This window comes from Fundulus heteroclitus, chromosome 21, assembly GCF_011125445.2.
Source record: "Fundulus heteroclitus isolate FHET01 chromosome 21, MU-UCD_Fhet_4.1, whole genome shotgun sequence".
Classification (NCBI taxonomy): domain Eukaryota; kingdom Metazoa; phylum Chordata; class Actinopteri; order Cyprinodontiformes; family Fundulidae; genus Fundulus; species Fundulus heteroclitus.
In genome coordinates this window covers 15,443,143-15,456,172 of record NC_046381.1, presented here as the reverse complement: position 1 = coordinate 15,456,172, position 13,030 = coordinate 15,443,143, and the positions used below count along the sequence as shown (strand labels likewise).

Here is a 13,030-nt window from a genome sequence, read left to right as displayed (position 1 = left end):
TTAACCTGTTTCCTTAACGTATACTCTCGCACATGTATCCCTTTTATTTATTTATTTATATTTTCTGGTTTCCATGTTTATATTTGTTTTTAAAATGTTTCGTCTTTATCTACACTTTTCCCTTGATTTTGCTCTATTGTATTTTCTAAAGGATTAACAAAAAGTAAATAAAACTTGCGCTGCAAGAGATGAGATTGTGAGACAAAAGAAAAATGTACACAGATAATTCAACATTAATTATGAATAAAATAATTATAGTAGTGAAAATGTATGTATTTTGTAGTATCTTTGAGACATTTGAGCTGCATCACCAAGAAAAAGCATTCATATTTTTTGTCACAAGCTGTAATATAGTGTATTTGTTTTCAATGTGTCAGACCAACAAAGAGCAGCACATATTGTGAAGTAAAAGGAAAATTACACATGACAATGTTATTGCATAAAGAAATCTGATAAATGTGACATCCATTTGTTCTCCACTGATGAATAATCAAATCTGAGTATTCTAAAATCGTTTTGCCCAAATGTAAGACTGCCAAGATGTGATTGAAGACCTAAACCGAGATGAGCGCATTGATCAGAGAAGGACAGGACATTAAACATGCATCCATCAATAGAAACAATAAATTTTACCCACAAGCAGGTGTTCTCCGTTCACTCTGAGCTTGAGCTATTTTGAAGAGGAATGTGCAAAGAGTTTAGTCTCTAGACATGATACTACTTTGAAAGGTTACATTTTTTATTGGAACAAAAAAAAAGCAACAATTATATTATCTTTGTCTCTTGCATAAAAATAATTGAAGTTTACGGTTGTAATGTGACAACATTTGGAAAAGTTCAAGGGGTGGAAATCATGGTGGTTGTAAGTTGCAACAGCTAAAAAATGAAACAATTTATTACAAACTATCATAGAGCACAGATTCCCTGTTAGGTATTTCCATTGTTTGTGTGTGGATCACTTTCTTTAACTCAAAGACTGAAGAAGCTAGAGTTCAGCATATGGCATGTAGTCACCATGGTTCATGGTGGAAAAACAAAACAAGCATTCAAATATTAGAGTATGCATCTTAGTTCTTAATAATATGTCTTAAAAGAGCATCAAGATATAGACAAATGTTTTAAAAGTGTACAAGCAACCTCAGCCTCCATTGTTCCTGTTTGCAAAGATGTGAGTGCAGGGCAACACCACCAGGTGGCGATATTGCTGCACAGATCCACCTTGTGTGTTTGTGTTCTGACGTTCGTTTCAGTGTAAAGCAAACCGTTAAATAAATAACCTGAGTACTTCTCTTTATTACAGAGGCTTGGTCATTTTAAAAACATTTTAAATGTTCTCTCTTTTACAACCACAGCATTCAACTGTTCTTTTGCGATCTGGTGACACCGAGGAGTAATACGAAAGTGTAAAACTGGAATGTGAAAGAAAATTCCTTTTTTTGTTTTTACAATATAAAATCTCTCATTCGTATTCAGCCCCTTCTACTCTGATATTCCACAATAAGATCCATCACCCGTGCACACGGGGAGCATTTAAAGGCGCTATAAGCAAGATATTTACTGTAAAATTAACCTAAATCATTCTCGTTTGTCACCTGGGATGGAAGTAACATTCCATATAAACAATCGGTCCTCTCCATCAACAATGTCTAAGGTTTTTTCTCCTTTCAAACCTAGAGGTACAGTCCGGAACTACTTCAGTTCAGCGTGTAGCCTGTGTTTACTTCCTGGTTTCTGAGCCAATCATATGCGAATTCCCAGGTACAGCATTTGGTATTTTATCTTGGCAAAAGAGTAGCAGCTTGCTAACATGGAAGCCGGTATGAGAAGCGGACCAGAAATACAACAGGATACAACATCATATAACTATCCTATGTAAGTAAAAAAAATCAGTGCGAAAACGCATAATTTAAAAACGTCTAATTACAACAGATTGTTGTGATTGACAAGCTGTTGTACCGATTTGAGCCACAAGGTGTCAGTATTACGTATAGCTCCAGTTTTACGTTTGCCACTGGTATCTCCTGGGATGCTATTTAGTTCCCTGTCTCTCGCTATTATAATGAAGATAGTTGGTAATTTTATTATATAGGTCTGTTTTGTGTTTTTTTTTTTTTTTGGGCTGGTGCTGTCGTTGCACTGGTTCACCTCATATACTCATGCCATTGATTCAACTAAGTCAGTTTTGCAACAGGAGAAATATCTTATTGTTCTTAATTGTTCTTTTAAAGCAAATATACCCCGGCACTGCAAGGTAACCAGACCCAGCAGACTTGCCGTCTAGAACCTCACAGTTTAATTTACAGATGCAACGGAATAAATAACAATATATTCAAATGGAAACCCCAATTTCCGTTGTTCAAAAAGGTTAGAGTATTACATAGCGCCATTGTTAAAGACTATAAGACACATGTTTGTGTACTGAAAGGTTTTACCATAGTCTGTACAGCATGCACTGATTACTAGGTTCGGGGTCTTCTTGCATAAGTTACTGCATCAATCCAGCATTGCATGGAGATGTGGGTGTGCTGAGTGGTTCCCTTCAACATCCTCTCGCCTGCTGTTTTCTACTAAATTTTCCTTCCACTAAACTTTCCGTTAACACGGTTTGGTTTTTCAATGGCTTCGACTAATTGAGTAGCGCCCCTATTTGAAGGTCTTCAACAGGAAGTAGAATGGAGCAGTTTTTAGCTTGATGCTGTTCATTCACGGAGTCCGTGAGGTGTTTCATTTGCATCTGTCTTCTCTTACGCCCCTCTCAGTCCGAGGCAGACTGGGAGAGAGAGACTCTGCCCAGCGCAGTTCAGTCAGCCGGCAGAGAGATACGCACGTACACAGACACACATGCGTACGCTTTTGGCCGACCGACCACTGACTTTAAACAATGCACAGCAGGCCAGAGAAGTTGGCAACTGTATCTTTAGGCACGGGACTGGCTGGGACAGCAGCTGTGCGCCCACGGATCGGGGTTCATGTGTTGGTTCCCTTGCATTCCTAAGGCAAGTCATCTGAAGAGTGGGGAGAAGACGCGAACAGCCGGACTGCGGTGCCATTTGGGGAAATCCATTAATCGTTTATACATATTAGATTCACCACAGGCTGGCATATTAGTTTGACTTTCGTTTTGATTTACCGTTTAAGGCGCCACATGCTACAGTTTGGAACCTACTTTTGGAGACGTTGGATCTGCTTTACGCACGGGAATTTCTCAGCAAATGACAACTTGCGATTGCTCCTCAGCTCTCTTCCTTCATCCTCTCAGGTCCTTTTGCCTCACTGACCTAAGTCATCCTCACCCGCTGCACCAGCTTTGACGAAGGATACTCAAAAAGGCGCCCCTCCGTGCATCCAAACGCACCAGCGTGCGGCTGACAATGCGGGAAGGAGGTTTCCCGATGTCCGCCCCCGTGGTTATGGCTCTACTTTTGATCGTTATAGATGTAAAGGCCGGCGGGGAATACTGTCACGGCTGGCGAGACTCACAGGGCGCCTGGAAAGACGGGTTCCAGTGTCCGGAGAAGATCGACGGGGAGGACGCGATCATCTGCTGCGGGAAGTGCGAGCTGCGCTACTGCTGCGCCAGCACGGACGCGCGGCTGGATCAGGGCAGCTGCGAGAACGACAGGCAGGCAGAGGTACCGGGAACGGGGAGCAAAGAGGACAAGGACTCCCATGCAGGTAGGAAAGCAGGACCAGTCTTGTACGAATGGTGGCCCGGTGGGGTCTTACAATTATCCCAATGATAATAATAATAATAAAAATATTTAAAACACTTTACAAGTTCAAGTTTGACCTCCCTGAATATGCGTGTTGCATATTTACCTCAATGTTAGACTGCCCTAATACAGTCAAAGCATAAAAATGGCCCAGCAATCTTTGGTTTGGTTAAATTCCATGTGAAAAACCCAGATAAAGAACGAAACAGAAAAAAAACAGTGAATAGCCCTTAGTACAAAATCAAACTCTGTACAGCAGATATCAACATCAGTAATGTTAGCTGCTTAGTGTGCTGTAATATTGTCTTATAGAGCAAATACCTTGACAGCATGCCCCATTGAACATGCCGCCCAGAGCAGAAAGCCTTTCTGCCGTGTCAAAAACAGCCACATTCCACAACTTATTTTATTACATCCTTCAACATACTGAACATTTTTGATTCATAACAAGCAAAATTACCTTTTCTTATATGTACTTAAAACTAACTAAAGGAAGCCGAATGAAAAGGTTAATTTACTGTTTTGTTTTAAAATGGTAGGATGACTTTGAACCTTTTATAGTTATGGGATTTTCTCAAAAGAATCATGATTATCAGGGTTATCAGAGGAGGCTGTATGTCTTCTACACTGCTTCGCTGTAAAGTGAGCCAGTGGCAGTTATTGCAGGAATGGAGCCCTTTCCTCTGATTTCCCAGACACCAACAAAGCACAGACCCATTTACCAGCGAGGCCCATTCTTTACAAAATAAAACAAAATCAAAGAAAACAACTAAATCTTTTGCTTATGAATCTCATTAGAAAAACTAAGAACTGGAAAAATGGGGAAAAACAAATAATTAACTTAATACTTATATGCAACAATTAAAAAGCTCAATCCCTACATTAAGGAAACAAGTGTCTATTTGTGTTTCAACGTAAAACACATTACATTCAAAGATTTGTAAACACTATAAACCCACATTTTTTTAAAACGTTATTTTTTTCTTTATGATTTATGAATATATTATATATTTTTATTATTCTATGTAAACAATCACTTAAAGAACATTTATTTGGTAAATTATGGATTTACTAGAATGTGGTACATTTAGCTATCCATTCGACCAACAGATATTTTTTTCTTTGCCTCTTGCCCCCCCTGCTGTGCTGTGGCCCCCTGGGCAGAAAGCCATAAGGCCAAAAGTTAAGATTAAGATCATCTAAAAATTCTGCGCCTCAGTTGATTTTTTGGGGGGGATTTTGTTGGCCTGACGGCATCATAAAGGCCTCTGCTCAGGGTGCTTTGGGCTTGATCTTCAAATGGGAAACGTGTGAAGGTCCGGTTTTCCCCTCCATTAACACGGTCATGCCTTTCTGGAGAAAGGACTCATCTGTGGCGACAGCTGCACAGGAGACAGCAGGCTCCTCCAAAAACAAGTTAACAGGCCTCACAAATGGCAAATTGTGCCGTGCCACTGCACTTTATAAATAGCTGTGTTTGTTCTGTAACAGTGCAGAAGTATCGGGCCGGGCTCGAATCACGCTGTCCCCACGGGGATCAAATTTGGACTTGACCGGATCCTGGAGAGAGGCTCGACGAGGGCGCTGACAGCAACGTTCATAGTGGAAGAGAGAAAAAAAAATAAAAAATTCAAGTCATGTTCTTTTGCTGTTCAGCAGCCCAGCAGCTCCCACCTACTGCCACAGCCTCTCTGGTGTCTCTGGGCTTTAGGAGATTCACACTGAACCAATCTCCTGGCATTCAGAGATGCTTAATTACCTAAAACAACGGCTAAAGCTGTATTTTTCAGCTCATGTTGCTGATCTGTTGACAAAACAAACTCCTTCGTCATTGGCTGCATTCCCATGAGTTAATCTTCCATGAAGTCTCTGAACTTTTATTCTTTAAAAAAAAGAAAACAACAACAAGACCTCAAGAAGAAAGCGAATATTAAACAGGAGAGGCTTATTCCTTGTTTTTTTTTTTCGTGGTCTTCCAGCTACAGCGTAACCTGTCATTTGCAGCTATCATACCTTATCCGTGGAGGAAGAAGAATATACATTCCAGTCTGTGGCCTCCTGCCAAAACTACCTCAAAGTGGTTGTTTCTCACCAAGTGCAGAAAAAATGGTTTAAAAAAAAACAGGAAACCTTGTTCACTTTGTACATTTTGGGCATTTTTCAATTGCTTGTAGGCTATTCATCATCCCCCGAATGATACAGTGGCAGGAAATTATTAATGTGCTAGACATGAGGGAACATGTGGTATTTAGGAACAAGAGAATCCCCGTGGGACGGCCCCCGAGGAGACAGAGGCTGGCCGGCCAGCCTCAAACAGACTCTGCCCCAAACAAGAGCTTAAAGCGAGGATGGGGGGGGGGGGGGGGGGCTGGTAACTGCAGCGGGGCCGCCACAGCTCAGCTGCAAGCAACAGGTGTGGACGAGTGACAGGAAACAATGGGAGAGCTTCGACCGCCATGTGCACAGAGCGGATACGTGCTTTTTCTCTCGCTCAAGGCATGAAGGAAGGAGTCGGAGGATTTGAGTTTCTTGAGGCCGCTTCCCTAAAACAGCCCATTTAGCATTTAAAATCCAAAAATCCCAAAAATATTTTCCATAACCGCAGACGGAAAGTGATCCACTTGAATCAAAAAGCTGGAATCAGTCAAACAAATGTCTGTTTTTTTTTGTTTTTTTGGGGTTTTTTTTGTCAAAGCTTTTAGCCTCTTTGTTCTTCTCCAGTCCATCAATCCTCCAGCCTCCCAGATGGACGGGGTGATGTTTTAGTTTCAAACTGAGGAAAACTCAAAGTTGTTCGTGCCCATTGGACTCTCTACCATTGGTCACGTTGCAACCACAGGCTTTAATGTGTTTGATTAGGATTTTATGTGACAGGCCAACACTGCGGGGTGCGAACTTGTCAAATGGAAGGGGAATAACACACGGTTTCCTAACGTTATTTTGTTTTTTATAAATAAAAATCTGAGAAGCGTGTCAGGCGTTAGGGTCGTCCTGCTGGCAGGTGAACCAAATCTTCTGCACCTTCTGATTTAACTCCAACCATCCGACCAGCTTCCAGCTGCCAACACCGTCTTTCAGCCACGGGGATGGTGTGTTCAGGGTGATCCGCAGGGTTCGCTTTTTTTTTTTTTTTGTCCCACAGCATCTTGCATGGAGACGGAGAGCTTCTGTTTTGGTCTCGACTAACCAGACGGCACCTCATTCCTCTGTGGCTTTAACCTAAAGGCTTCTCTGGGGATTTCTCATGGCCACTCTTCCACAAAGACCACATTTACATCTCCCACCCGAGCTGTGGATCTGTGCACCTCCTCCAGAGTTACCCTGGGTCTCTTGGCTGCTTCTGCTTATCTTTGCCTTGTCGGTTAAGGTAGAAGTTCGTGTCTTGGTAGGTTGGAAGTTGCGCCACTCTCTTTCCATTTCTGGATGACGGACTGAACGATGCTCTGAGACCGACCAGTCTGCCGCGTTTCTTGGTCCTCATGATGCTGTTTGTGTGCTACAAACCTCTGGCCAAACCTCCCAATCATTGTTTGCTAGAAATGGTCAAATCCTGGTAAAACATTTAGCTGTGAATTGACAAAAGATGAAAAAGTCCAAGAGGTATAACAACAAATTTGTGATAATGGCAGGATATTGTAAGTCTAGTAAAATAGCGAGTTGGCTTGAGCTGGTTTCATCTGAACTTCTCACTAAAGTAACAGATCGTATTTCCTTTGTGATCGTGCAGGTGAAACTTGAAGTTAAACATTTTTTTGCCCCTCTCCACTCTTGATTTAGCATGTGGTTTTGGAAAAGAGCTCTGCAACAAATAAAGGGATAAAGTCAGGGAAAAAAAAGAGGGGGGAGGCGCAGAGATAAGCGGAGTGGAGGCGGAGATGTTGAAACTGAAGCTGCATCCTAGCAGAGAAAGAAGAGTCAAGGTGTTCTGACACCACTAAACAGAAACGGGCCAAGGTCCTGCTCCACCCCCCCTGAAAAAGTCTCATGCTGTAATCCTTATAATACCCCGCGACTTTTGATGAGCATTCTCAAAAAGCCGTGCGGTTGCATTTCAAAAGAGCCCGGAGAAATAGAGGAAACCAGAGCAGGCTGCCACCTTGCCCTCTCTGGCCTACAGTTACATCTCCTAACAGCATCCAGCTACACCCTGTGGGAACCGTAAGGCTAAATTAATCACTTTAAATGTCACATGGACGTTATTGTGTTTGGAGGGAATGAATGGGTGCAGGAAACACCTCATAAGTGACATCATGTCATATGCCGTCTGGGTGAAATTCACTCTCCCTGCACTTTTCCCACTTGGCAAAAAAACTAAAAACTAAAAAAAAAAAAAAAACTGGAACACTCTCAGTGATCATGTTCCAAAGTTGTTCCTGGAGCGCCTCCTACTCTCCTAACAAATTAACACTCTGAAACTGAGGTTTGCCGCACGTAAAACTGTCGAGACTTTACATGTTCAACAGCAGGCTCTGATTGGCGGAGCTGCGAGCATGATTTGCTGCTTTTTAAAAAAAAAAAAAAAAAAAAAAAGGAAAAACCAGAGAGGTCAGCGAGAAGGAACCGGCTTATTCCTCTGATTTACAGGCTGGAATAACTTCTCTTTGCACCATTAAATCAGTCCACTTTAAAGCCTTTCTTTAAACTGATGCCAAGTGCTACAGTTCAACTACAGTAACTTATTTTCATAAGCTCAGTCATAAATAGCTGGGGAAAAAAGAAGGGTCACAAATATCCACTGGCAGCTGGGTTTAAGAATGTTACCCAGCTCAACACACACACACACACACACACACACACACACACACACACACACACACACACACACACACACACACTGGGGCGAAGGAGGACACACAGCAGGGTGTGGAGGATTAAAACAGATCAAAACAAAGTTAATAACTGCTAATGAGAGCCTGAGACTCCCTGCAGACCCCAATACCTCTCATTCTTTTAAATCCACCAACACTTGCCCTGTTCAGTCTGTCGTCTTATACGCTCACACGGCGTCGTGCAAAACCCTTTTATTATTTTCGTTGTGTTACAACCTACGCGTGTTTGATTAGTCGTGTTTTTTGGGTATTAATAATTTGGAACGATCCCATCTAAGTGCAGACCGAGGTCCAGAAATGTAGTTGCTTTGGGGAAAAAAAAGGGGAGTATTAGTCTGTAGATGTGCAAAGCTGGTGGAGGCATACCCAGTAGCAAGATGCTTTTCCAAAGTATCTACAAGTATACGCCACACTTTCCTCATTTTACTTTATAGAACAAATAGTTGACAACCTTGTGCTTCTACTTCTTGATTTTGTGCTACTTTGTGTTGGTGCGTCACGTTAAATTGCCTGAAGTCTGTGGCCACAGCATCACAATGTATAAAAAAAAACACTGAGCTATATAATACACTGGAGTGCTGATTTTGCCGAAAAACTGAAGTCACTGGCCGCCATCTTGCTACTCCCTACTCTCACAGAATCCCATAGGATTTGGTTGCAACAACAAGCAGTTTTGGCTGAGTGAAAACATTTCACAGGTAATTCTACAGTCAGTGGATGTACTAACACTATCAACTACTAGGAAATTAGGTGCTGAAATATTTTACATGTTATTCATATTAAATATACATATATGTATATATAAATGTGTGTATATGTATATATGTATATATATGTATACATATATGTAAATATATGTTTTTGTATATTGTTATTTATATATTTATAAATGTTATATATATATATATTTAAATGAATAAAATGCAAAATATTTCAGCACATGACTTTCTCAGTACTTGATAGTTTTAGAACATAACATAAAAGTATATGGCATTTGACATTTTAAAAGTTTTAAGCCCCCCCTGAACATGAGAAAATCCTCGTTATTCGATGCTGTAGCGCACATATTCCCTAGTTATTGGGGGAAAATAGGGAGTACCAATATGGCGGCTGGTGGCTTCAAAGCGACTCGTTCTAACAGCGGCGATTAGCACTCCAGTGTATTATATAGCTCAGTGAAAAAAACTCTGGGGACATGTTTAGTTTTACAAGGCGCTGTAGTTCTTGTGGAGAGACGTCAATAAAAACATTTCTTTAAAGCCAGAAGTCATTGTCTTGCAGCTGAAACTGTCCAGTAAGCCTGTGTCCTCTTCTTTCAGTGCCAATCTATGTGCCCTTCCTCATCGTGGGATCTGTGTTCGTGGCCTTCATCCTGGTGGGCTCCGTGGTCGCTGTGTGCTGCTGCCGCTGCCTCCGGCCCAAGCAGGAGCTCTCCTCGGCCGGCGCCGCGGGAAGCGGCGCCGCCGGCGGGCGCCTCCTGGAAACCATCCCCATGATGGCGAGCAGCTCCAGGGGCTCGTCGTCCCTGCAGTCCAGCACGGCCACCTCGTCCAGCTCGTCGGCTCCGCCCGCCGGGGCCCGCCCCGGCCCCGCGCCGCTGATGCGGGCCCAGGCCTCCTGCTGCCTGCCCCCCGACGCCAGCGTCTTCGTCAACATGCCCACCAACTTCTCGGTCCTCAACTGCCAGCAGGCCACCCAGATCATGTCCCACCAGTCGCAGTTCATGCACCCGCAGTACATCGGCTACGCCCACCCCGTGTCCCCTGCCTTTTTAGACCACAGCCAGGGGGGGTACAGGCCCCTCCAGTCCCCCTGTCCTCCTCCCACAGCGGGGTCCAGCGCCACCAGTGACAATAAATGCCCTCCAGTGACAGTGTGACGAGGGAGCGGGCCTACAGACCACTCTGCACCTTACTGAAGCAGGGACGTTTGGGATCCCTTACAAAGTGGAGAAAAGAAAAGAAAAGAAAAAATACAAGGAGTCCCACTCACATGAAGGACTTTCAAAGCTGTTCCCCGTCTGGACCTGCCCTGCTGTTGTGTGTGTGTGTGTGTGTGTGTGTGTGTGTGTGTGTGTGGCGTTTCATATGATCTCTTGGCAAAGTGTCACTGAGCTAAGCTAAACCCACGATGGGGGGTTTATGGATCCATGAGCAATTCTCTGCAAACTGAATGTTTTAGGGTTTACCACAGGCCAGGTGGACACTAATGCACGTTTCAATGCAGCTCAGATCGTCCCCACCATGTGTTTTCGTGCGCAGGGACTCGTATGCAAAAGTGCGGAAAGAGATTTGCTGGCTCATATGTGCAGGAATGAGTGACGACCGTTTGATTTATAGTATGAAAAATGGATCTTTGAGCAGAAAAAAAAAAGAAAAAAAAAGAAAAGAAGAACAAGACCACAGGCATTGCTTAGGGACCGTTGCACATCTGCGGCTGTGAATATCCTCGACTGGGTTTATACAACACGGCTTAGTTTGTTTGTGCTGAAAGCGTGAGGAGAGAAAGGATGTGGATAGACGTTCAGTGTGAGCGCGAAGCGTGGACGGATGTGGTCTTGTGTGAGTAACTGTGAGTGGACTTGGGTGTAATGGGAAATGCAGGTGGTGGTGTGATGTGCTGGGAGGCTGTTGCAATCTCCCAGCAGACCATTTAAAATCTAATGAAGTGAACACGGGACGCAGACTGTGACGCTCCACCTAACTTAAACCCCCGCCATCCCTTTCACCAACCACCCAGAAAGAAAGAAAAAAAAAACAGCCCAGAGCAGAAACCCACTCACAGACCCCCAAATAGGGCAGGAGTCACACAAATCTGGTGGTTAATGTTCCCTGGAAGTGTACCTGTGGCATGAGCAAGAGTGCAAATGCACAGCGAGGAATCTAAAAGCCTAACTCACCAATTATTTCCCGTGCAAAGCAGTGGTAACTTTTTTATATGAGCCACATGGGCAGTTGCCCAGGGAGGCATTAGAAAGGGGGCTGCACCAACACCAGATAAAAATAGTTGACTTTGTGGGGGACTGCACTGCTTTCATCCGGCCAGAGAATCTCGTTTTCCCATTTTATTTGGCTGGAGTAGGCAGCGGCAACGGTGAAAGATGTGAGAAACGCTGCACGGTTCAGTGAAGTTGCAGCAGCAGGAGTAGCTCCAGGCCAGGTCTGAGTCACAGTTTTCCAGGTGGGGAAAAAAAAAAAAAAAAAAAGGGCACGGAAGTGGCAGTAACTGGCTGCGAATTAGGAAAAGCAAACAAAACGTGCTTAATTTCCAGCCATTCTGTGCAACGTCGAGCAGCTGAACGTGCCGCTACACCGAGCGAAGGCGCGTTCGTGGACCTCCTCTGCAATCCGAGCACATCGTGCCTTTCAGCGGGCAGCTCGTGTGAGACAAGGAGCGGACCCGTTGTCGTTCTCTCTGAAATAATATTTAAAGCAGGGGGGGGAGATGACGATGGTGCGTTTTCATATGAATTTGAAAAATAAACATTTTAAAAACAAGAACGTGGTCTGATGAGAGTTTGTGTTGCAGCACTTTGTTGAAACCAAGACAACTGTTTGGCTGATATTGACAAAAAAAAGGACAAGAAAACACCTGCATGGAGAACAGGTCGCCTTAACTCTGTAAAAACAATCGAACAAAGAAGTACTTTGCACACATTCGCAGACAAGTCCTCTTCCCACAGCAGCCGGGGCGAGAATTAGCAGACTGATCCCTCAAAGCACACAGAAACAAACGGGAAGGTTTTGAGGGAACGAGAGAAAAAGCCGAACGAGCCACCGGAGGAAAACCGAAAGGACTGAACGGCTTTCTTTGTGCCAAAGATTGATTCTCCACTTCGCAGCAGCTGCGGTTGGTTTTGGCCGGGCCACATCCAGGAAGGTGGGATCTCCTAATGATCTGTCTGCGAGGACTCTCCTGAGCTTTAAAACGGAGCGTGGGAGAACTTTGATTCTGGCCGTATTTACTGCCACCCCTGCTGTTAATACTATGCAGAGCCCACTTTTGCCAAAAAGGACAGCACTTATATTGACTGTCCTGCTGGAATACCCATGTTCAGTCTGCAAAGACTCAACAAGGGTGTTTTTTCTTTTCTTTAAAAAATATCCAGGTATTTCAAAGACTTCGGTTACTTTAATAAGATTCCCAACAGGCATTTGGAAACAGGCCAATGGCATCACAGCTTCTCTATTGTTCTTAAACACGAGGACATGGCTTTCCACTTAAAGCGCTCGTTGCCAAAAAGTTCAACATCAGTTTCATTTGACCAAAGCCCACGGTTCCAGTTAAAATCCCAGATTATTGAACTTCACATGTTTAACGATCGTCGTTGTGGGGACTTGGCGACCTCAGATCTTTGCTGAAGTCAACAGCATTTTCCTAAGATCCATCGCGATGTAATAATTGGTGACGAGATAAATACAGGGCTGGTATTCGTGTCCCCCCCCCCATTTATACCCCAGGGAAACAAAGGGTTACAAATTAGAAGTT

At 43.6% G+C, this 13,030-nt stretch overlaps 1 protein-coding gene across 1 annotated transcript; it reads left to right on the top strand.

The window, feature by feature from the left end:
* Positions 1–3,125: 3,125 nt before the first annotated feature.
* LOC105921589 (protein shisa-2) lies at positions 3,126–11,747 on the top strand. The gene is made up of 2 exons (XM_012857421.3): positions 3,126–3,675; positions 9,862–11,747. The coding sequence occupies exons 1-2, from the start codon at positions 3,372–3,374 to the stop codon at positions 10,419–10,421; spliced, it is 864 nt and encodes a 287-aa protein (XP_012712875.2). The 5' UTR covers positions 3,126–3,371; the 3' UTR covers positions 10,422–11,747.
* The last annotated feature ends 1,283 nt before the right edge of the window (positions 11,748–13,030 follow it).